At 37.1% G+C, this 25,844-nt stretch overlaps 1 protein-coding gene across 4 annotated transcripts in view; it reads left to right on the forward strand.

Moving 5' to 3' along the window:
- Window positions 1–25,844, forward strand: part of SMC5 (structural maintenance of chromosomes 5) — a 108,046-nt gene that overhangs the window by 21,868 nt on the left and 60,334 nt on the right. For all 4 annotated transcript variants that reach the window (XR_002731819.3, XM_023213253.3, XM_023213251.3 and 1 more), the window contains exons 6-8: window positions 387–527; window positions 8,339–8,500; window positions 12,120–12,191. Coding sequence is in view for 3 of the 4 variants with exons in the window: in XM_023213253.3 (XP_023069021.1) it covers window positions 387–527; window positions 8,339–8,500; window positions 12,120–12,191 (375 nt within the window). In the remaining variant the exon portion in view is untranslated. The remainder of the gene's footprint in view (window positions 1–386; window positions 528–8,338; window positions 8,501–12,119; window positions 12,192–25,844) is intronic.

A 25,844-nucleotide genomic window follows, 5' to 3' on the forward strand; every position in this document is an offset into this window, starting at 1 on the left:
TATTCATTTGTGTATCACTTTTACAGCTTTTGTTTAGCTTTCATCTATATTAAGTGAATTGCTTCTACCCTTCAAGTGGATGCAGCAGATATTTGGGGAAGAAGAGCCCAGGCTCAGATGTGGCAGGGCTTCATTACAGTTAGGACTAATAAATTGTAGACCCTAGACCAGAACTTGGGTGGGAATGTTCCTTTTACACAGGTTTTAGGGGTTTTGTTGAGACGGGGTCTCACTGTTGGCCAACCTGGAGTCCACATAGTTCTTAAGAACTCCTGTGAATTCTCTATTGTGAAATTTTGCTATCGTTGTTTATTTTTCATTGTTAGAAGATGTGACCTGTTGTCATTTTTCTGTTAAAATGATTGTTCAACATATATTTATTGTAGACCTCATGCAAAGAGAAAACTGAATATCTACAGAAAATGGTTCAGAGGAATGAAAGATATAAACAAGATGTGGAGAGATTCTACGAACGGAAGCGACATTTAGATTTAATTGAGATGCTTGAAGCAAAAAGGCCATGGGTGGTGAGTCATAATTTCTGGAGGAAAAATAGGTGTTTCTTTAAGTAGCAGAGTAATTATGATGACAGTATTAGTTGCTATGTATTCAAGTTAGGTGCTTCTTTTTCATTTTTGGGTTTATATGTTATACACAATAAAATTCATGTCTTTTTTTTCTTAATTTTTTATTATACTTTAAGTTCTAGGGTACATGTGCACAACCTGCAGGTTTGTTACATATGTATACATGTGCCATGTTGGTGTGCTGCACCCATTAACTCATTTACATTAGGTATATCTCCTAATGTGATCCTTCCCCTCTCCCCCCTCCCCCGACCCCATGACAAACCCCGGTGTATGACGTCTCCCTTCCTGTGTCCAGGTATTCTCATTGTTCAGTTCCCACCTACGAGTGAGAACATGCGGTGTTTGGTTTTCTGTTCTTGCAATAGTTTGCTGAGAATGATGGTTTCCAGCTGCATCCGTGTCCCCACAAAGGACTCCTTTTTTATGGCTGCATAGTATTCCATGGTGTGTATTTGCCACATTTTCTTAATCCAGTCTGTCATTGATGGACATTTGGGTTGGTTCCAAGTATTTACTGTTGTGAATAGTGCCACAATAAACATACGTGTGCATGTGTCTTTATAGCAGCATGATTTATAATCCTTTGGGTATATACCCAGTAATGGGATGGCTGGGTCAAATGGTATTTCTGGTTCTCGATCCTTGAGGAATCACCACACTGTCTTCCACGATGGTTGAACTAGTTTATAGTCCCACCAACAGTGTAAAAGTGTTTCTATTTCTCCACATCCTCTCTAGCACCTGTTGTTTCCTGACTTTTTAATGATTGCCATTCTAACTGGTGTGAGATGGTATCTCATTGTGGTTTTGATTTGCATTTCTCTAATGACCAGTGATGAGCATTTTTTCATGTGTCTGTTGGCTGCATGAATGTCTTCTTTTGAGAAGTGTCTGTTCATATCCTTTGCTCACTTTTTGATGGAGTTGTATTTTTTTTCTTGTAAATTTGTTTGACTTCTTTGTAGGTTCTGGATATTAGCCCTCTGTCAGATGAGTAGATTGCAAAAATTTTCTCCCATTCTGTAGGTTGCCTGTTCACTCTGATGGTAGTTTCTTTTGCCGTGCAGAAGCTCTTTAGTTTAATGAGATCCCATTTGTCAATTTTGGATTTTGTTGCCATTGCTTTTGGTGTTTTAGACATGAAGTCCTTGCCTATGCCTATGTCCTGAATGGTATTGCCTAGGTTTTCTTCTAGGGCTTTTATGGTTTTAGTATTACATTTAAGTCTCTAATCCATCTTGAATTAATTTTTGTATAAGATGTAAGGAAGGGATCCAGTTTTAGCTTTCTACATATGGCTAGCCAGTTTTCCCAGCACCATTTATTAAATAGGGAATCCTTTCCCCATTTCTTGTTTTCGTCAGGTTTGTCAAAGATCAGATGGCTATAGATGTGTGGTATTATTTCTGAGGCCTCTGTTCTGTTCCATTGGTCTATATCTCTGTTTTAGTACCAGGTACCATGCCGTTTTGGTTACTGGGGTTTTGTAGTATAGTTTGAAGCCAAGTAGTGTGATGCCTCCAGCTTTGTTCTTTTGGCTTAGGATTGTCTTGGCAATTCAGGGCTCTTTTTTGGTTCCATATGAACTTTAAAGTAGTTTTTTCCAATTCTGTGAAGAAAGTCATTGGTAACTTAATGGGAATGGCATTGAATCTATAAATTACTTTGGGCAATATGGCCATTTTCATGATATTGATTCTTCCTATCCATGAGCATGGAATGTTCTTCTATTTGTTTGTGTCCTCTTTTATTTCATTGAGCAGTGGTTTGTAGTTCTCCTTGAAGAGGTCCTTCACATCCCTTGTAAGTTGGATTCCTAGGTATTTTATTCTCTTTGAAGCTATTGTGAATGGGAGTTCACTCCTGATTTGGCTCTCTGTCTGTTAGTGGTGTATAAGAATGCTAGTGACTTCTGCACATTGATTTTTGTATCCTGAGACTTTGCTGAAGTTCCTTATCAGCTTAAGGAGATTTTGGGCTGAGACGATGGGATTGTCTAAATATACAATCGTCATCTGCAAACAGGGACAATTTGACTTCCTCTTTTCCTAATTGAATACCCTTTATTTCTTTCTCCTGCCTGATTGCCTGGCCAGAACTTCAAATACTGTTGAATAGGAGTGATGAGAAAGGGCATCCCTGTAATGTGCCAGTTTTCAAAGGGAATGCTTCCAGGTTTTGCCTATTCAGTGTGATACTGGCTGTGGGTTTGTCATAAATAGCTCTTACTATTTTGAGATACGTTCCATCAGTACTGAATTTATTGAGAGTTTTTAGCATGAAGGACTGTTGAATTTTGTCAAAGGCCTTTTCTCCATGTTTTGAGATCATCATGTGGTTTTTTGTCTTTGGTTCTGTTTATATGCTGGATTATGTTTATTGATTTGTGTGTGTTGAACCAGCCTTGCATCCCAGGTATGAAGCCCACTTGATCATGGTGGATAAATTTTTTGATGTGCTGCTGGATTCGATTTGCCAGTATTTTATTGAGGATTTTTGCCTCAACGTTCATCAGGGATGTTGGTCTAAAATGTTCTCTTTTTGTTGCGTTTCTGCCAGGCTTTGGCATCAGGATGATGCTGGCCTCATAAAATGAGTTAAGGAGGATTCCCTCTTTTTCTATTGATTGGAATAATTTCAGAAGGAATGGTACCAGATCTTGGTTGTAGATTCTGGTAGAATTTGGCTATGAATCCGTCTGGTCCTGAACTTTTTTGGTTGGTAGGCTCTTAATTATTGCCTCAATTTCAGAGCCTGTTATTGGTCTATTCAGGTATTCAGCTTCTTCCTGGTTTAGTCTTGGGAGAGTGTTATGTGTCCAGGAATTTATCCATTTCTTCTAGGTTTTCTAGTTTATTTGCATAGAGGTGTTTATAGTATTCTCTGATGGTAGTTTGTATTTCTGTGAGGTCGGTGGTGATATTCCCTTTATCATTTATTATTGTATCTATTTGATTCTTCTCTCTGTTCTTCTTTATTAGTCTAGCTAGCGGTATGTCAATTTTGTTGATCTGTTCAAAAAGCCAGCTCCTGGATTCATTGATTTTTTGAAGGGTTTTTTGTGTCTCTACCTCCTTCAGTTCTGCTCTGATCTTAGTTATTTCTTGCCTTCTGCTAGCTTTTGAATATGTTTTCTCTTGCTTCTCTAGTTCTTGTAATTGTGATGTTAGGGTGTCAATTTTAGATCTTTCCTGCTTTCTCTTGTGGGCATTTAGTGCTATAAATTTCCCTCTACACACTGCTTTAAATGTGTCCCAGAGATTCTGGTATGTTGTATTTTTGTTCTCATTGGTTTCAAAGAACATCTTTATTTCTGCCTTCATTTCATTATGTACCCAGTAGTCATTCAGGAGCAGGTTGTTGAGTTTCCATGTAGTTGAGTGGTTTTGAGTGAGTTTCTTAATCCTGAGTTCTAGTTTGATTGCACTGTGGTCTGAGAGACAATTTGTTACAATTTCTGTTCTTTTACATTAGCTGAGGAGTGCTTTACTTCCAACTATGTGGTCAGTTTTGGAGTAAGTGTGATGTGTTGCTGAAAAGAATGTAAATTCTGTTTATTTGGGGTGGAGAGTTCTGTAGATGTCTATTAGGTCCGCTTGGTGCAGAGCTGAGTTCAATTCCTGGATATCTTTGTTAACTTTCTGTCTCGTTGATCTGTCTAATGTTGACAGTGGGGTGTTAAAATCTCCCATTATTCTTGTGGCAGAGTCTCAGTCTCTTTGTAAGTCTCTAAGGACTTGCTTTATGAATCTGTGTGCTCCTATATTGGGTGCATATATATTTAGGATAGTTAGCTCTTCCTGTTGAATTGATCCCTTTACTATTATGTAATGACTTGTCTCTTGATTTTTGTTGATTTAAAGTCTGTTATATCAGAGACTAGGATTGCAACCCCTGCCTTTTTTTGTTTTTCATTTGCTTGGTAGATCTTCCTCCATCCCTTTATTTTGAGCCTATGTGTGTCTCTGCATGTGAGATGGGTCTCCTGAATACAGCAGACTGATGGGTCTTGACTGTTTATCCAATTTGCCTGTCTGTGTCTTTTAATTGGAACATTTAGCCCATTTACATTTAAGGTTAATATTGTTAAGTTTGAATTTGATCCTGTCATTATGATGTTAGCTGGTTATTTTGCTCATTAGTTGAAGCAGTTTCTTCCTAGCATCGATGATCTTTACATTTTGACGTGTTTTTGCAGTGACTGGTACCGGTTGTTCCTTTCCATGTTTAATGCTTCCTTCAGGAGCTCTTGTGAGGCAGGCCTGGTGATGACAAAATCTCTCAGCATTTGCTTGTCTGTAAAGGATTTTATTTCTCCTTCACTTGTGAAGCTTAGTTTGGCTGGATATGAAATTCTGGAGTGGAAATTATTTTCTTTAAGAATGTTGAAATTGGCCCCCACTCTCTTCTGGCTTGTAGAGTTTCTGCTGAGAGATTCGCTGTAAGTCTGATGGGCTTCCCTTTGTGGGTAACCTGACCTTTCCTTCTGGCTGACCTTAACATTTTTTCCTTCATTTCAACTTTGTTGAATCTGACAATTACGTGTTTTGAAGTTGCTCTTCTCCAGGAGTATCTTTGTGGCATTCTCTGTATTTCCTGAATTTGAATGTTGACCTTCCTTGCTAGGTTGAGTAAGTCCTCCTGGATAATATCCTGCAGAGTGTTTTCCAACTTGTTTCCATTCTCCCCGTCACTTTCAGGTACACCAATCAGATGTAGATTTGGTCTTTTCACATAGTCCCATATTTCTTGGAGACTTTGTTCATTTCTTTTTACTCTTTTTTCTCTAAACTTCTCTTCTCACTTTATTTCATTAATTTGATCTTCAGTCCCTGATACCGTTTCTTCCACTTGATCAAATCGGTTACTGAAGGTTGTGCATTTGTCATGTAGTTCTCGTGCCATGGTTTTCAGCTCTATCAGGTCTTTTAAGGACTTCTCTACATCTGGTTATTCTAGTTAGCCATTCCTCTAATCTTTTTTCAAGGTTTTTAGCTTCTTTGCGATGGGTTCGAACTTCTTCCTTTAGCTCAGAGAACTTTGATCTTCTGAAGCCTTCTTCTCTCAACTCATCAAAGTCATTCTCCATCCAGCTTTGTTCCATTTCTGGTGAGGAGCTACGTTCCTTTGAAGGGGGAGAGACGCTCTGATTTTTAGAATTTTCAGGTTTCTGCTCTGTTTTTTCCCCATCTTTGTGGTTTTATCTACCTTTGGTTTTTGATGATGGTGACGTACAGATGGGGTTTTGGTGTGGATGTCCTTTGTGTTTGTTAGTTTTCCGTCTAACAGTCAGGACCCTCAGCTGCAGGTCTGTTGGAGTTTACTCGAGGTCCACTCCAGACCCTGTTTGCCTGGGTGTCAGCAGCAGAGGCAGCAGAAGAGTGAATATTGCTGAACAGCAAATGTTGCTGCTCATCGTTCCTCTGGAAGCTTCGTCTTACAGGGGTACCTGGCCTTGTAAGGTGTCTGCCCCTACTGGGGGATGCCTTCTGGTTAGGCTACTCAGGGCTCAGGGACCCACTTGAGGAGGCAGTCTGTCCCTTTTCAGATCTCAAACTCCGTGCTGGAAGAACCACTACTCTCTTCTAAGCTGTCAGACAGGGAGATTTATATCTGCAGAGGTTTCTGCTGCCTTTTGTTTGGCTATGCCCTGTTCCCAGAGGTGGAGTCTACAGAGGCATGGAGGCCTCCTTGATGTGTGGTGGGCTCCACCCAGTTTGAACTTCCTGGCGGATCTGTTTACCTTCTCAAGCCTCAGCAATGGTGGGCGCCCCTCCCCCAGCCTCGCTGGTGCCTTGCAGTTAGATCTCAGACTGCTGTGCTAGCCATGAGGGAGGCCCCGTGGGTGTGGGACCTTTCAAGCCAGGCGCGGGATATAATCTCCTGGTGTGCCTTTTGCTAAGACCCTTGGAAAAGCACAGTATTAGGGTGGGAGTGACCTGATTTTCCGGGTGCTGTGTGTCACGTTTTCCCTTGGCTAGGAAAGGAAATTCCCTTACCCCTTGCGCTTCCCCGGTGAGACGATGCCTCGCCCTGCTTTGGCTCTTGCTCGGTGGCCTGCATCCACTGTCTAGCACCCACTGTCTGATACATCCCAGTGAGATGACCCTGGTACCTCAGTTGGAAATGTCAAATCACCCATCTTCTGTGTCGCTCACGCTGAAAGCGGTAGCCTGGAGTGGTTCCTATTCAGCCATCTTGGAACTGCTCACCCGTGTCTTTTTTTTGAGACGGAGTCTTGCTCTTTCTCCCATGCTGGGGTACAGTGGTGCGATCTTGGCTCGCTGCAACCTCTGCCTCCTGCGTTCAAGCAGTTATCCTGCCTCAGCCTCCCAGTAGTTGGGATTATAGGTATGTGCCACCACACCTGGCTAACTTTTTTTGTGTGTGTTTTTAGTAGAGACAGGGTCTCACCATGTTGGCCAGGCTGGTCTTGAGCTCCTTACCTCAGGTGATCTGCCTCGTTCCGCCTCCCAAAGTACTGGGATTGCAGGCATGAGCTACCACGCCAGGCTTTCTTTTACTAGTATATTACATTAGCTGTGTGCTCATTTTTATTGTTTAATAAATAATAATTAACACAGTGCTCTTAATTCTTCCAGATTTTAGTCCTCAAGAGCTAGTTCTCTGATCATTTTTTTATAGATGTTAATGATCAGAAAATTAAATCTTTGGGTGTCCTCAGTCAGGTCACTGAGAATTTACTTGGGGTTTGCCACTAATATCAGCCTCAGTTACAGATGTGGCTGAAGTGTCTTCACTGTAATTTTCTACTCATATGTTTTATAATTTTTCTGAAGCTAATCTGTTATTTCTAATCATTGTGTAATGTGTATTTTACTAAGACTACAGTTTGGGTTAAAGATTCAGTTCCCTCATTGCATTACTTTATAATTGGTAGAACAAAACAGGTAAGAAAGTTTTGTGGTGTTTGTTCTAAAGTTAGAATGGAAATAATTGTTACTTGCTTGAAAAAATATGTGGCTGTATTTGTGGCATTCTTGTTCTGTCTTCCCCCTTTTCCCTACCCTATTCCATCATCTCATGATTCTTAAATTTTCCTTTCTTCAGTTTTTCTAAATTTCATTTATCCTGTGTCCATTATTACTGCTTCTCTTACTTTGTCTGTTGATTTTCCTTTTTTTTTCTAAGATTGATTTGCTTTTTTCATTTTTCTTCTTTTTTGATTTACTCGTATGTTTGTTTATTTTTTCTTTTCTTACCATGATCCCATTCACTCATATAATGTTGTCTTAGTGTGCCACTTATTTTTTTTTTAACAGATACTCCTATGACATGACAGGCATCACTTTCACCTACATGCTGCTTTTTGTTTTTCTTTTGACCCATTTTCATTTTGTTCTTTGTTTTTTTTTCATTTTTACCCTTCATACTTGAGTTTCTTTTACTTCTTTATACATCCCTGTATCTCTTCTTTATTGACAGATTAGAGGTAAGTCACATTTTCGTAGCCATTAGGATATGTTTCAGAGAACAGGGTGGACATCCGAGAATCTGAACTAGTGATAGACATAAACGCTCAGTGATTATCAACACTGTTATTAAATCGTTACATTAGTATTTACTATTTCTGAAGTTGTCCCAGAGGACAAATTTTATATTAATAAACCTGTTTTGATATCAAAACAGTCTTTTCTTAGATTTGGTTTCTGCCTGTATCTTGATTTTTAGCATATGTGTTAGTTTAAGCTAGGGCATTAACTTCTGTTTGTTGAATTATTTGCAAGGAATATGAAAATGTTCGTCAGGAATATGAAGAAGTAAAACTAGTTCGTGACCGAGTGAAGGAAGAGGTCAGAAAACTCAAAGAAGGGCAGATTCCTATAACACGTCGAATTGAAGAAATGGAAAACGAGCGTCACAATTTGGAGGCTCGAATCAAAGAAAAGGTACTTTTCGGGTTCAATTTTGGATTATCTGAATTTTAGTTTAGCAAATATGAAAATATTTTGCAGGCGTTTGAAAATATTTTCAAGGGTTTCTTGTATCTTTCATTTCTTAAGTTTTTTAACCAGGAATTCTGCCACCATAGGACTTTCAAGGACATACTCATTACTATTGAAGTGTTGCTGCTTTATAGGACTTCCAAGATATAAAGAGAGAAAAGTGAAATACGATTTTTTTTTTTTTTTTTTTTTTAGTTACAAGAGGATTCATAGTGGTATTCCTGGAAACACTGAGCTTTTTTTGTGAATATATTATATATCTGCTTTGTAATTATACACCCTTTTGAAGGAGGGCAATATAGAAAATCTGATGTTTTTGGAATAGGTAATATAATAGAATAATATTCCCTGTATTTTAAAAGAATAGATATTTTTTATGACTGTGGCTTCTAGAAACCTTTGGTGAATTTTGAAGTTAGAGATTATTTGAGAATTGTTTACATTCCTGCTTCTGAAATAACACAATATAGGCAGATCCAAAATTGTGCATGAGATTTTGGAGATTCATGGGTGCACTGAAGTCAAGATATTGACCCCTACTTAAGAAGCTCTGATATGGCTAGGCACAGTGGCTTATGCTAATCCCAGCATTTTGGGAGGCTGAGGTGGGCAGATCATTTGAGCTCAGGAGTTCAAGACCAGCTTGGCCAACATGGTGAAATCCTGTCTCTATGAAAAATACAAAAAAGTTAGTCCAGGCATGGTAGTGCAAGCCTATAAGTCCCTGCTACTCGTGAGGCTGAGACAGGAGGATCACTTGTGCCTATGAGGCAGAGGTTGCAGTGAGCTGAGATTGTGTCACTGCTCTCCAGTGTGGGTGATAGAGCAAGGCCCTATCTCAAAACATATATATGATAAAAATTTAAAAATAAAATTAAAAAAAGAATTTCTGATATCAATTGTCAGTTGGCTCAAGTATGTGGAATTATTTGTAATTAGACCAGTGGAATTTATGCTATATATAGGTTAATTCTATGAAACCAGAAAACCATTCACTGTATACCTCGATGTGGACTGTATACCTCGATGTTGGTCACTGTGCTTGAAGATGGGTGTCAGTGATCATAAAGGGTGAATCTTAGCCTGGCAGTGCTATTGGGAAAAAATTGTGTGAAATGTGATTTCTGCTGTTGAAAGATGATTTAGGAAAGAGTGTGTTACAAACTTAGCAGTATATTTTTTTTAGGCATCTTCTCTATTTTTAAACATTGTGTTTTCTTCTCATGTGAACATGCTACTCCAGGTTTTTTATTACTGAATTTAAGATTGCCATTTATACAGGTTTGATAATATAAGTTTTATCTTTTGTTTGTAAAAAAGAAGTTATGTGGAGCTCTTTGATTTCAAGATGTGATTGTACATTCTCTTTTTAGGCTACTGAAAGTCAGAAAAATGACTTCTTGAGCTAGATTGTACCGGATACTATGTTGAGCAATGCTTACTGAGTGAGAAAGGCCGTATCTAGGAATATAAAGTAAACTTTGTAACAGAGGAAATGAATCAACAGTTTTGACTTTGCTGCTATCATGTCAGAAAAGCTCCACTATATCTTAATTCTAATACAGGTTAAAGTGAGTTAATATTATTGCACTCAAGTCCAGAAAATTAAACAGTTACTAAGATCAGATAAAGGTTTTAAGATTTGATCAAGTCTGATTCTGAAAGAGAGTTGCCATTGGTCATTTTAAATGTGAGGGGGAAAAGGACTTGTAGATATTATCTAGACAAGTCCCCTCATTTTGTTGTTAAAGATACTGAATACCAGTGATAACAAGACTTCCTCAAGGATATGAAACTAATAGTTGGCAGTCATTGTTATGTTAATGATTGTTGGTTGTAGTTAAGTTGTGAATTTGTAATTGCTTTTTTTTTGGTTCTTGAATTTTTCTGTTACTGCAAAACTACTTTTGTAGTGGAAAATATGTACATAATAAATTTCAAATCTCTTAATTAAGGAAACATATTTAACCCTTTCTTTTGTCTATTTATAACAGAAGCCCAGCTATTGTTATATTAGGCTCATTGTCAAACATCCATGAGCCTAATTTATTTATGTGAAAATCTGCATGGCCTAAGATGTTTCAGAATTATTTTCCTAAAGAAGTGATCCTGGATTCTGAAGTGGTACCTTATGTCAGTCTCTAGTAAAAGTAGTTATTAGCACCCATAGCCTTGCAACAGGAACACAATGGTTAATTTTGTTTAATATTCATGCTATTCTTCTTGTTCACTCTGTTCCAGCAGAAAACTTTTTCCAACACTTATAATTTTTTTTTTTTTTTTAATTCCAGGCAGGTGATAAAGTGTTATGGACAGGGCATATAGCCTTTTGGGTCACACAGACTTGTATTTTAAATCCTCACTCAAGTGTCTGACCTTCAGCAAATCATTTAGTCTCTCTGAGTTTTATTCTCCTCAGTCAGGTGAGGACAGTAATAGTAATCTTTATCTTACATGATTAGCATGTATGATTTAAGCATACATACATCAGTGTTACTAGCTTCAGAAAATTAGTTTTCCTCTATGGGAAGAAACTATTGTCTCTTGGCATGAGAGATCCACCAGAGATGGGATTTCCTAGGAGAACTCACAGCTAAGATTTATTACAGCAAAAGGATGCAAAACAGTCAGTAAAGGGAAAATGCCCTGAGGACAAAGTCTAGAAGAAACCAGGCACAAGCTTCTAGGGGTCCTCCTCCAGAGAAGTCACACAGAATGTGCTTAATTCTTCCATCATCAAATTGTGGCAACACTTTTAAAGTCCTGTCTACAGGGGAAGTGCATTACAGACTCGGCACCCAAGGTTTTTATGTGCGTTGGGCAACTAGGCATTCTAGCAGCACGTACTCAACTTCCAGAATGCAAGAAGGAAAGCAGATGTTCTACATCAACCACATTGTTTGTATAGACGTGCACAGTGAGCCACTCTTATCAGTTAGGAAATGGTAGAAACACTCCCAAAATCCAAGTTTCCAGACAACAACAAAGGACCGACCTTGCAAACAAACCTTTCCAAGAATAGTAGTCTTAACCTATAATGTTAATTCTTTTCTGTATAGCCCCGTTCTCTACTATGTTTGAATTACATATTATATGTGTTAATGATGTATGATGTGTCTATAATATGTCATGTATGTATTTTATGTGTTAATGAAAAATATCAAGGAGGTAACATGTGGTATGATAGAACGCTATATTTGAAATCAGACCTGATTTTTTATAATTAGTTTCCATTTTTTTAGCTATGTATACAGGTTACTTGGCCTCTTTTGATCCCTACCAGTCAGTAATATTTGTCCTAATTATCCTGTAAGGTTGTTTTTAGGATCAGATGAAATAAGACAGGAAGATAAATGTAAAGAGAAGAACATGCATGCATGTTTATTAATATTAGGAATAACCCTTTATAGACTTGCAAATAACTGTTGCTATTTTGTTGATAATTATGCATTTTGCTTGAAATAAATTGTTCTGGGTTAACTATTTGAATGGACAGGGCCATATAATTTGCTTGCATGAGTTTTTAACTAACTGTCCCTCTTCCTCTGGTTTAATTTTACAGGCAACAGATATTAAGGAGGCATCTCAAAAATGCAAACAGAAGCAAGATGTTATAGAAAGGAAAGATAAACATGTAAGGTTTCATACTACTAAAATTTTTATTACATTAAAATTTGCTCTAACTTTTGTTTTCAAATACGGATTATGGGACAGATTCTTATTGGGAAATGGCCAAGATCCTCTGCATTCTCTATTTCTTTATCTGAGGGAAAGTAAGATTTGGAAGTATAGTAGTTGCTCAGAGGATTGTGAATAATTTCTCAAAGCTGCTAGTAGCTGTGCCTTACGATCTTTGTAGCTGAGTGGCTGTACTTTTTTAATAGGATAATGGTGGATTTGGTTACCTTAATAGCAAAAATTAAGCTCTAAGGGATTTATTCTGTTTTTTTTTAAAACACAGAAATAGACCTTTTATTTTGAAAAATCCGTGATTACATTTATGTAGAAAATGCATATGTACCTTTATACATGATTGAAATTAATGAGACAAAGTATACTTAAACTATGCAACTTTTCATCTTTTTTTGTTTCGTTTTGTTTTTGTTTTTGTTTTTTGAGACAAAAACAGAGACCTGGGTCTCTGTTACCCAGGTCGGAGTACAGTGGCGTGATCTTGGCTCACTGCAGCCTCCGCCTCCCAGGCTCAAATAATCCTCCCACCTCAGCCCCCTGAGTAGCTGGGACCACAGGTGCATGCCACCACACCCAGGTACTTTTTTGAATTTTTGTAGAGATGAGTTTTTGCCGTGTTGCCCAGGCTGGCCTCGAACTCCTGAGCTCAAGCTATCCACCTGCCTCAGCTTCCCAAAGTGCTGGGATTACAGGCATGAGCCAGTGCCCCTGGCTGGAACTTTTTATTATATTTTTATTGTTGAGTTTTACTCTGTTTTGATATAATCTTGGTTTATAGCTCCAATTTCTAGAAATGAAGACACGTTGTAAAACTTTAACCTACTGCAGGTAAATTATTGCTAAGGAAAAATCTTGTTTTAATTTGTAGTATCCTGTTGTTTTTGATATATGCAGCTTCTCAATCTGAGAATATACATTAAAAGTTTTTAAAGTTTTTTTTCCTTTATAATATTGTTTTCTCTTGGTAGATTTTTGTTTCTTTTCTTATTTTGGTTTCTTGCTTTCTTCCTGGAGTCTTTCCTTGTTTACCTGGGAGTCTTTGGTTCTCTTTATAGTTAAGGGTAAGGCATTGAAAGGCTGATTACAAATTTTTTATGCATGGGTGGGCCTGATGACAAAATTATGTTAGGATATTAGGTAAGAAAGTGGGCTCTTTTGCTAACAGGTGCCCAAATATATGTGTGTTTCTGTTCTTCAGGACCATTCTGAGACTAAATTTTGAAATTACCTGCCTTGGGGTAATTTCAGGCATTTCTGGTGGTTGAAGCATTATGTTAATCTCCTAGTTTTCAGCCTCACGCGTTTTTCTATCCCTTTACTTTAAGTCCCAGGTGGCTCACTTAATTTCTCCAAAGAATCGCAGATGTTCACAGAAGCAGCTTGGTTGTCAGTGTTATGTGCTTAGGGTTGTGTATGATGGGGTAAGCGTATTGGGATAAGAAGGAGGATATAAATAATTGCATTTTATGTGATGTTGTCTGTACTTGGCATTTCCTAGTCCTAAGAATCTCTGGGGTTTTTACTTGTTTTTATTTTTTGGAAGGAATAATCAGTTCTTCACATCCCTTTCTTTTTCACTCACCCTTTACACTATGGTTCCTATAATATAATATATTGCTAAATTAATTATTTGTTTTTCATCTTCTAAGTATTTATTAAACTTTCCATTTACTGATCTCTCTTCCCTTTCTTTTGTCCTGATGGGATGGATCCCTTTTTACTCCATTTTTACTCCATTCCTATTATTTTATTAGAGTTAGGCAGAAAAATACATAAAACTCATCCTGTATCCCCAGACACAAAATACAAGGTTGGTAGATTGCCTCATGTTGAACTTCCCTTGCATTCCTGTCATAAATTTTAATTGATGTTTTAATACATTGCTGTATTCAACTATGAAATTTTGTATATAGGATGTTTTGAACTTTGTGAGATTCGCCTATAATTTTATTTTTGTTCTATTCTTAACTGGTTTTGTTTTCAGGCTTGTGCAGACCTGGTATATAATTTACTACTCCTTGGATCAGTTTCAATCATTTATATTCCTTCTCTTCCTATCACTGATATTTGTGTATCCATTTTTTTCCCCTTACCATATTTGCCAGGGCTTGTCACTTTGATAAGTCTTTTCAACCAATATTTTTTAAATCAACTTTATTTTTTGTTGACTAATAATTTCCTCTTTCTTAATTCATTTTTTCTGCTTTGAGTATTTTTTAATGTTCTCAAATTGTAAAAAGCGTGTTTCTTTTATTTTTCATCTTTCCTAATTTTTAATAAATGCATTGTAGGATATAAATTTTTTTCTGGGCATCATTTGGCTGCATCTCACATGTATTGATTAGTAGGCTCTTCGTTTCAGTTTAAGATACTATAATTTTTATTTGAATATTTTCATTCATTTGAGGTTATCTAGCAGTTGTTACTGTTTTAATTTCCATGGATATGGAATTTTTTAGGCTTTTAAAAAAATGTCTAGTTCTTATACTGCTTTATGGTCAGTAAATGTGGCCTTACGACTCTTTTAAAGAATTTTTTGAGACTTTTTTGGCTTTTATTGTATATTTGATTTTTGTACCTATTCTTCGAAAACAATGTGCATTCTGTCTTCAGTTGTGGAGATAAGTGTACACCCACATACATACATACATTAGAATAGGCTTTCTATAATTATGTATACTCATATGTTCTACTTTTTTGTTAATCTACTTGATTTAGTTTTTGTTGTTGTTGTTGTTGTTGTTATGAGATAGAGTCTTGCTCTATCTCCAAGGCTGGAGTGCAGTAGCACAGTCTCGGCTCACTGCAGTTTCCGCCTCCCTGCAGTTTCCGCCTCCCTGCAGCTTCCGCCTCCCAGGTTCAAGCAGTTCTCCTGCCTGAGCCTCCCAAGTAGCTGAGACTACAGGCATACACCACCACACCTGGCTAATTTTTGTATTTTTAATAGAGACAGAGTTTCATCATATTGGCCAGGCTGGTCTCAAACACCTGACCTCAAGTGATCCACCTGCCTTGAGTGCTGGAATCACAAGTGTGAGCCACTGCACCTGGCCTGATTTAGTTATTTTTAAGGTGTCAGTATCTCTTTCTATGAGTATAGATTTGTCTGTTTTTCCTTGTAATTATATCAGTTTTTGCTTCCTAGATTTTAAAGCTTTCTTATTTTGTTTGTATTTCTGTACCATGTTTTGGTTTATGTGCTGTAAATAATACTGGGTTTGTTTTGAAATTTTTTTCAATTTGATGGGAAATTAAGGAGTTTAAACAGATGAAGAAGTTTAAACAGTTAACATTTACTGTTATGTTTTCTACTTATTATACTTTTTACTTGATTCCTCCTCTCTTTATATTTTCTGTTTCTGTTAACCAAGGTTTTCTCATTCTATTTTTTATTCTATTGGTGGAAAGTTCTATTTAGTCCTATTCTAGTGATTATCTTAAAATTTTAAGTGACACATTTCTAACAAAAGAGTTCATCAGTATCTTTATTCTCCCACCTAATTAAGAAAAAAAATTAGCAAGCTTATATTTTCTCTTTCTTTACTCCCATGTCAGTATCATCAGAAATTTGACTTGTGGTTATTTAAAATGTTATTATTATTATTTTTTACTGCCAGTATTTACATGTTGGGTATTTCTAATATGAAATCTGAAAATACTCCAAAACCCAAAACTGTTTTGAGTGTGTTGGCATGATGCTGAAAGGAAATGCGCTTTAAAGCATTTTGGGTTTCTGAATTAGGGAAGCTGAACCTGTGAGTATAATGCAGATATTCAAAGGTCTTAAAAAATTTGAAATCCAAAACACTTCTGGTCCCAAGCATTTTGGATAAAGGATAATCAACCTGTGTTTAGATTTAATAATATGTTTTGTTGGTTCATTTGATCGTGTTGCTTTTGTATTATACTCCCTCTGGCTTGCTAGGAAAGGAGAAATAAAGAGTTCTCTTTTGACTAAAGTTCCATCCTTTTACTTTATGCCTATATGTGTCTTTGCATCTAAAATGTGCCTCCTGTAAACAGTAGTTGGACCATAATTTTTTAGTCCACATTAGCATAAAATCAGATATTGCAGAAAGGGTCTTGTTATGAATAATAAAAGACACTCCTGTCTCTCAGAAAATTCCAAGGGTTTTAAGAACTCTGTGGCAGAAACCTAGGAACAAAGACTAAATATATATATTTATACCACAACAGTTCTTTTATATTGGATAGGAAGAAAAAAAAGAGTTATAAACAACAAAATACATTTATGTTATATTTTACATTTATCTATTTAATTACCTTTACTGGTTCTCTTGATTTCTTTGTGTAGATTCAGAGTACTGTCTAGGGTCCTTTCATTTCAGCCTTGAAGATGCCTTTTAGTATTTCTTGTAGGGGAGGTCTGCTAGTGACAAATTGTTTTTTTGTTTATCTAGGGATGTCTTAAGTTTTTGTTTGTTTTTGAAGGATAGTTTTGCTGGATATAGAATTCTTGGGTTTTTTTTTTCCAGCACTTTGAATATGTCCTCCCATTGCCCTCTGGCCTCCATGGTTTCTGATAAGTCGGTTGTTAATCTTATTTGAGGATCCTGGTACATGATGAGTCACTTTTTTCTTGCTTTTAAAGTTTTCTCTTTCTTTGTTTTTCAATGGCTGATCATATTTCTAGATGGGAGTCTCCTTGAGTTTATCCTGTTTGGAATTCATTGAGCTTCTTAAATGTGCAGATTAATGTTTTTCATCAAAGTTAAGAAGTCACTTTTCAGTATTTCTTCATGTATTCTTTCTGTCTCTTTTCTTTTTTGAGACTTACATATTTTGATATGCTTGATGGTATCCCACAAATTTCAGAGACTGTTAATTTTTTTTTTTTTTTCTGAGATGGACTTTAACTCTTGTTGCCCAGGCTGGAGTGCAGTGGCGCGACCTTGGCTCACTGCAACCTCCGCTTCCCAGATTCAAGCGATTATCCTGCCTCAGCCTCCTGAGTAGCTGGGATTATAGGCACCCACGATCACACCCAGCTAATTTTTTGCATTTTTAGTAGAGACGGGGTTTCACCATGTTGGCCAGGCTGGTCTCAAACCTCCTAACCTTGGGTAATCCACCCGCCTCGGCCTCCCAAAGTGCTGGGATTGCAGGCGTGAGCCACCACACCCGGCCCTCTGTTTATTTTTCTTGATTCTTTTTTCTTCCTGTCCCTCAAGCTGGATAATGTCAGTCAGCCTGTCTTCAAGTTCACTTATTCTTTCTTCTGCCTGTTTGGATTTGCTGTTAAGACCCTCTGATTAATCTTTCATTTCAGTTACTGCATTTTTCAACTCTAGATTTTTCTAGTTGGCTCTTTTTTATAATTTCTGTACTTTAATTGATACTCCATATTCAGTGAGATACTGTTCTCTTCCTTTCCTTTAGTTTTTTTTGATATGGTTTCTTTTAGTTCATTGAACATATTTAAAATAGCTGTTTTAATCCTTTTCCTATTTAGAAAAAAAGTACATGCAGCTCACTGCCAGCATTCATTTCATTTTACATAAACACACTCTGAGACTTAAGCAAATCTGACTAATTTTCAATGTGAAAGTAAGCACCGCCAGCAAGTATTCTCAGGGCAAGCGAAAAAAGGGTTAAAGCCCCTTTGTCTTATAAATCCATTTCTGTACTTCCTCAGGGACTTTTTCTATTGACTGCTTTTTTCCTGAGTATGGGCCATACTTTTCTCCTTTATTTGAATGTGTTACAAGTTTTTGTTGAAACTGAACAGTTTAAGTCACATACTCTAGCAACTCTGGAAGTCAGTCCCATTCTCCTACCGAGGGCTTGATGTTGTTGCTGTTTCTTTGAATATGTTGTTGGTGTTTGTTTGTTTAGTGACTTTGCTAGTTCTTTAAAGTTCTTATTCTTGGTCATTTGTGGCTACTGAAGTCACTACCAGGTTAGTTTAGTGGTTAGCTAATGACTGAATCTGTATTCCCTTAAATGCCTGGAACCTATATGTTTCCCAGTCTTTGTTGAGGATCTCTGTGTGTATGTTGGGTCATGCCTTCAACATTCAGCCAGGCACTATTCGCACTTTACTGAGATTCAATCATTTTTCTTGAATAAATGCTCCTAAGATTGTTGAAAACTTTGGTTAACTCTGTCTCAACCTTCGCTTCCTATTTGCACACAACCTCAGAGTGAAACAGAGATGAGAACTTAGGGTCTTCTCAGGTGTTTCTGAATCATGTACATAGCCCTGGTCATGCACACAGTTCTGCTAATGGACATGACCTTCTAGAATCCCAGGAGCTTCCAGAACCTCGTATGGTCTGGGGAGAAGCTCATTCCCCAGCCTTTTCTTTTAAGATTTTTGGGTAGCTTATTGTTTGCTGTAACTGTTTTCTGCTTCACGCAGCTGTGTTGTTAAACAGTTGCTTCTGATTGTTTTTGACAAATGCATCCAGGGAAAAGGCTGTTTTGTAATGGTGAGCTGTGAATCAGGTCAAATACAGACAAGGCTTATACAAGTAAGTTTTCCCAGGAAACTGCCAGGTAGATGAGATAATGACATTTCTCTGAGAATGAGGATTTATTAGGTTGATGCAAAAGTAGTTGCATTTTTTGGCCTTATAAAGGAGCTCCAGACCTGTTCATATCTCTCCAGTGGCTGCTAGACTATCAGGGAACCCCACCCCCGATATTCAACGTGGGTTCTTTTCTATTTCCGTAAGTGTCAACTGGTCTGAGAAATAAAGGGAAAGAGTACAAAAGAGAGAAATTTTAAAGCTGGGTATCCAGGGAAGACATCACATGTCGGCAGGTTCCGTGATACTCCCTGAGCCATAAAACCAGCAAGCTTTTATTAGCGATTTTCAAAAGGGGAGGGAGTGCACGAATAGGGTGTGGGTCACAGGGATCACATGCGTCACAAGGTAATAAAGTATCACAAAGCAAATGGAGGCAGGGCGAGATCACAGGACCACAGGAGGGGGTGAAATTAAAAATTGCTAATGAAGTTTCGGGCACACGTTGTCATTGATAACATCTTATCAGGAGATAGGGTTTGAGAGCAGACAACCTGTCTGACCAAAATTTATTAGGCGGGAATTTCCTCGTCCTAATAAGCCTGGGAGCGCTACAGGAGACTGAGGCTTATTTCATCTCTTGGGCTTCGATTGTAAAAGATGTCCGCCCCAACAGGGGCTATTCGTAGGCCTACCCTCAGGGATGCATTCTCTTTCTCAGGGATGTTCCTTGCTGAGAAAAAGAATTCAGTGATATTTCTCCTATTTGCTTTTGAAAGAAAAGAAATATCGCTCTGTTCTGCCTGGCTCACCGGCAGTCAAAGTCCAAGGCCATCTCCCTTGTTCCCTGAACATTGCTGTTATCCTGTTCCTTTTCCAAGGTGCCCAGATTTTATATTGTTCACGCACACATGCTCTACAAACAATTTGTGTAGTTAATGCAATCATCACAGGGTCCTGAGGCCACATACATCCTCCTCAGGTTACGAAGATGATAGGATTGAGAGATTAAAGACAGGCATAGGAAATCACCAAGGTATTGATTGGGGAAGTGATAAATGTCCATGAAATCTTCACAATTTATGTTCAGAGATTGCAGTAAAGACAGGTGTAAGAAATTATAAAAGTATTAATTTGGGGAGCTAATAAATGTCCATGAAATCTTCACAATTTGTGTTCTTCTGGCACGGCTTCAATTGGTCCCTCCGTTCGGGGTGCCTGACTTCCAACACTGTACTGCAGGTTTTCACTATGATTGTGGGCTGTTGCTTTTCAGGGATACCACATGAATGGAACAAGGGGTTTAGGAATGAAGCAAGTTCAAAATTCTACAGAGCTTGCTGTTTTTAACTGAGATTCAGCCATTTTTCTTGAATAAAGGCTTCCCAGATTGTTACAAGCGTTTGGTTAAATTCCAGAGTCCTGAAAGAGTTAATTTTGACAATCTTTGTCAGTGTTCTCATCACTTTTATGGAGGAGAAGATTTCTGGAGTTCCTTACTTCATTCCTGATGACATCCAAATCTTTTCTGTATCTACAGAAAAATGTGGCTGAGATTTTAATAGGAATTTCATTAACATTTGGGAAGAATTGAAATCTTTACTATGTTGAATCTTCTGATCTATGAACATGGTATGTTTCTATTTATTTAGATTTTTGATTTCTTTCATTAGCGTTATGTGGTTTTAGCAACAAGTCCTCTGTGTGTTTTGTTAGATTCATACCTATGACTTAGTTTCTTTTTATTCTTCTTTGGTAGATATTTTGGGAGTTTCTACATAGGCACTCATGTCAGCTACAAATGGGGACAGCTTTCTTTCTGTTTCGTATGCATTTAGTTTTCTTGCCTTATTGCATTGGCTACAACTTCAGCACTCAAATAAGAGTGGTGAACACCGAAATCTTCACCTTATTCTTGATCTTAGGAAGAAAGCATTCAGTTTTTTATTATTCAGTATGTAATAATAGCAGATTTTAAAAATATATATATATGCTGTCAGATTCAGGAAATTCTTATACATATTCCTTTGTTTCTGGGAATTTTTATGTTGAGTGCATATTCAATTTTGTTGAATGCTTTTCTGCATCTATTGGTATGATTGTATACGTTTTTAGGTGGTTAATAAGTGATGGATTATATTGATTGATTTTTGACTACCAAATCAATGTTGCATCCCTCAAATAAACCCCACTTGGTTGTGGTGTATAAGTGTATAATTCTTTTTACATATTGCTGAATTCTGTATTAAAGAATTTTTGTGTCTGTATTCGTGAGTGATACTGTTTTGTAGTGTTTGTATTCTCTGTCTGCTTTGATATTAGGATAATAACTAGCTTCATAAAATGAGTTGGGAAGTGATCCTTCCTCTTCTACTTTCTGAAAGAGATTGTATAGAATTGATGTTTATATACTTTAAACATTTTGTGTAATTCTCAAGTGAAATTCTCTGGGCATAGAAATTTCTTCTTGGAGAGAGTTTTAAAATTATGTTTTCAACGTCCTTAATAGCTATTAGACTAGTCAAATAATCTATTTCTTATTAGGTGAATTGGTCCTTTTGTCTAAGTTGTCAAATTTATGTATGCATAAATTCTCTTATCCTTTGATATGTATAGAATCTGTAGTGATAACCCTATTTCATTCCTGATACTGGCAATTCCCCCTCTCCCCTCCCCACTCTTTTTTTAGTTAATCTTGCCAAAGGTTTGCTAATTGTATTGATTTTTTTCCAGGAGGCAGCTGTTGGTTTTATTGATTTTTCCCTCTGTTTTGTTTCATTGATATCTGTTGTTATCTTTATGATTCCCCTTCTGCCTGATGTAGATGGGCTCGTTTTTTATAGGTTCTTGAGGTGGAAACATAGATTATTGATTTGATGCTTTTATGTGTACACTTAGTGTCATACATTTTCCTGTTATCACTGCATTAGCTGTGCCCCACAAATTTTGATATGTGATATTTTTATTTTCATTCAGTTTATTGTATTTTTCTTTTCATTTTTCTTGAGATCACACAATTTGTTTATTCAGTAACCTGGTATTAGACATTTAGATCATTTCTAAGTTGGAGCTACTACCGGTAGATCTGTCACAGATATTCTTCTACCACTTTTTGTATGGACGTATGCTTTTATTTCTCTTGGATAATTTCCTAGGAGTAGAATATCATAGGTGTGCATTCAGTTTTTTAAGGAATTGCCAAACTTTTCCAGAATTTTTGTAAATTAATTGTAATTAATAAAAGTTGACTTGTGATGGCTTGGAATTTTTGTTTTTAATGGTCCTTCATGAAAAATTACACCTTCTTATGGTGTAATTTGAGAAACATTTCTCTGGAGTAGCCAAACATTTCTCTGGAGTAGCCTTGGAGGGGTTAGATTTAGGTAGCTAAATGGAGTCTCCATAAATTGTACAAAGTAAAACAGAATGAGTAAGGATGTAGGTAAAGTGATAGATTTAAGAGCAAGAGAAGGAGGAATTACTCTCATTATAACTTCTATTAATGGAATGAATATTAGGCAAGGTCATTAGCTGAGTGAGTAGAAGGAAGGCAGCAATAAAGGATCATAGGAGCAAAAGGTATGAACTCATCTCAGAAAGAGAGCACAAGTTTGTTAAAGAAGTGTAATAAGTTTATCTGGTAGTTTTGAGTGTCCATTTAAGTTTTGTGGCCATAGATTTAAAGTGAGACCAGTTTTTGAGGGTTTCTTTCGTTAGTTCGGTTGCTTAGATATAGTTAGAAGGCATATAGATAGGTTTAATTGGAACTGGGCTTTTTCCTGGCCAGTGTGACAAGAAAGGTCAAGGGATCTTTGCAAGGGAGTGGTTATAGTGTTGCATTGTGGAACCTCATCTGATTAAGGAAAACAAATGTAACAAGGTAGTGGGGTTAATGGATTGCACAACCTCGTGGGGTCAAAAGATAGAGTAGGAATACCAGAGTAAGTAAAATGGAAGAAAAGGAAATAGTGACCAAAGAATAGAATTATGGAAATACATTTTTCAGAAGTGATATGATTTGGAGGGCTTTATGATCTAGAACGTAACCCTCCTTAGTTCAGTAGACAGGTGGCTGAGGAAAGGTTAGGGAAAAGATGATTGAAGTTGAAGAAGTAAAGGAACACAGAGGCCAAAGAGTTAGATTGATTTTCTATACATATGTTTAAGTCACATGATGACAGGCATAATGATGGAGAGAGGAAGACAGTGAATCAGGTGCCAAAGTCACCCCTGAATGGGTAAGGTTGGGGAGGATTTTCAGGGAGGTAGTTAACATAGCAAAGGGGTAATGGGTGACAAAGTCTGACCCCATGGTCTTCAGAGGAACCAACGTGGGTATCAATTAAAGGAGGAAGGAGTACAGTGAGGATTAATGAGGACCCTTTCCCCAGCTCTGTGTCCTGAAATAATGGTTTATGGCAGGAAAAGGTCACCACTTGAGAGGGCTCTGGGGAGAACAGGTGTCTTCCAGAAATAGCCAAGTTTCCATTAGAACAAGAAGAGGGAACATTCAGGCTGGGCATGGTGGCTCAAGCCTGTAGTCCCAGCACTTTGGGAGGCCGAGGTGGGTGGATCACGAGGTCAGAAAATGGAGACCATCCTGGCCAACACAGTGAAACCCCATCTCTACTAAAAAAAATACAAAAAATTAGCCAGGCATGGTGGCAGGCGCCTGTAGTCCCAGCTACTCGGGAGGCTGAGGAAGGAGAATGGCGTGAACCCAGGAGGCGGAGCCTGCAGTGAGCTGAGATCACGCCACTGCCCTCCAGCCTGGGCAACAGAGCGAGACTCTGTCTCAAAAAAAAAAAAAAAAAAAAAAAAAAGAAGAGGGAACATTCAGAGAAATTGCAGATAGAGAGCAGTATGGAGACAGTATCCTAGTGAAAGTAGGTGATCTAAGAGGTTTAGACTGACTGTACCTGAGCTAAACATGGATATTAGAGTCGGACTAATGTGATTAGTCATGGTAGTTTCTTGGATGAAGGTGACAAATGAGGTAGTGTTCAGAAAACTTAACTGAAAGGTAAGGGGATCATTGGGCTGCTTTTCAGTTTTTCAGGTCATTATCAGACAAAGACCTTCTCTTGGTACAACTTTATATGGTAGGCCAGTGATTTTCAGTAGTTTGCTGGTCCCTGTTTTGCTGGAATTGCAGAGGTTCTATTTGTTAGTGATTCTTAATTCTGTATCGTCTTTAGTGTTTAGTGATTCTTAATTCTATATTGTCATCTGTGACATGCCCATTTATTTTCCTGAATCCTTTTAATTTCCTGTTACCTACTTTTAGGCCCATTGAACTTTGTTAATGTTCAGTGACAGACATGAATGTATCTTAATTTTTTCAGATATATTTTCTTTTACTTCTGTATGTTTGGTTATAGGAGAGAGGATCTGGGGATATGTGCATTTTGTTACTGCCAAAGCTAAATTTTTAGAAAGGAAAAATCAATACCCACATTTCAATAGGAGATGGGATAAAACGTGGTATATCTGTATCACATCATGCACGAGGTGTTAGAATTTTATTTTGCAAGGACATAAGGGATAATGAAAAATTGTTCTCAATACATTGTTAGTGATGCCATTTAGTAAAAAGAATATATATTCTACAGGCAGATATAAGGAGGCATTAAAATGTAAAAGTTTACCGAGGCAGGCAGATCACCAGCTGGCCAACATGGAGAAAACCCAGCTCTATTAAAATACAAAAATTAGCCAGGCATGGTGGCTGGCACATGCCTGTGGTCCCAGCTACTCAGGAGGCCGAGGCACAAGAATCACTTGAACCCAGGTTACAGTGAACCGAGATCGCACCACTGCACTCCAGCCTGGGCAATAGAGTGAGACTCTGTTTCAAAAAAAAGTGTAAGGACATTAAGATTATAAGTTATTTTTATTTGTTGTAAGTCTCTGTATTTTCAGTAATGAATGGATTATAACTTTTATAATGAGGAAGGAAAGGAAATAAAGCCGGCTTGGAATAAAAGCCGGCTAAAAAGGCTTGGAAATAAAGCCGGCTAAAAAAGATTACATGATGTGTTAAATGTATCTATTTTAATGCAGAATTCTAGTTGTAAAATGTAAATTGGGTGTATAAGTGTATATTTGTTTATATGTGTGAGTCTTAAAATCTTTACTCTGTCTTAGGTAGACCATGGTTTTGATAGAAATTTCACTGACATCAAGTGGCAACTTACATAGCTGGTTTTAAAAATATAATTTACCCTGAATATAAGTGAAGGAATCTAAACACATAGATTGATGATTAAAATCTCACAATATTAGTATGAAGTATTGGTAGGAAATATTTCCATTGGAAGAAAATAGTTTATTTCTGTTTCAAATTACAGGTTGAGTATCTCTTATCCAAAATACTTGAGACCAGAAGTGTTTGGATTTCAGATTTTTTCAGATTTTGGAATGTTTGCATATACATAATGAGGTATCTTGAGAATACGAACCAAGTCTAAACACAAAATTCATTTATATTTCACATATACCTTATACACATAGCCTGAAGGTAATTTTGAATGATTTTTTTACTAATTTTGTGTATAAACCAAAGGTTGTGTATGTTGAACCATCAGGAAATAAAGGTATCACTGTTTCAGCCACCCATGTGGATGATCTGTGGTTGATGGCATCACCGTCATTCCTGACTGTGTTTATATGCTACTCATAAACAATCATTTTTAAATACTTATTCACACATAAATACTTAACAGTAAAAACTGACATACAACTAATATAGTGAAAAAATAATGTGTTCTGGGTAATTTCTGGTGTCATGTCAGCACTAAAAAAATTTCAGATTTTGGAGAATTTTGGGTTTGGGATTTTTGGATTAGGGATATTCAACCTGTAATGGGATGACTTACAATCTTTATTATTTTTATTATTTATGGAAACTGTATCACATATGCCACATGACTGTTTTAATTTTGGTCTTATGGCAGGTAGTATGTACTTCCTGTAAATATTTAGAAATCCGTTAGGCTTTTAAAATATTTTGTTTATTCAGGAAATATTTAATGAGTGCTAATTATATACTGAGCACCACTTGAAGTATTTGAGATGTATTAGTGAATGTGTAAAACAAAGAT

This window comes from Piliocolobus tephrosceles, chromosome 14 (assembly GCF_002776525.5).
Source record: "Piliocolobus tephrosceles isolate RC106 chromosome 14, ASM277652v3, whole genome shotgun sequence".
NCBI classification, from domain to species: domain Eukaryota; kingdom Metazoa; phylum Chordata; class Mammalia; order Primates; family Cercopithecidae; genus Piliocolobus; species Piliocolobus tephrosceles.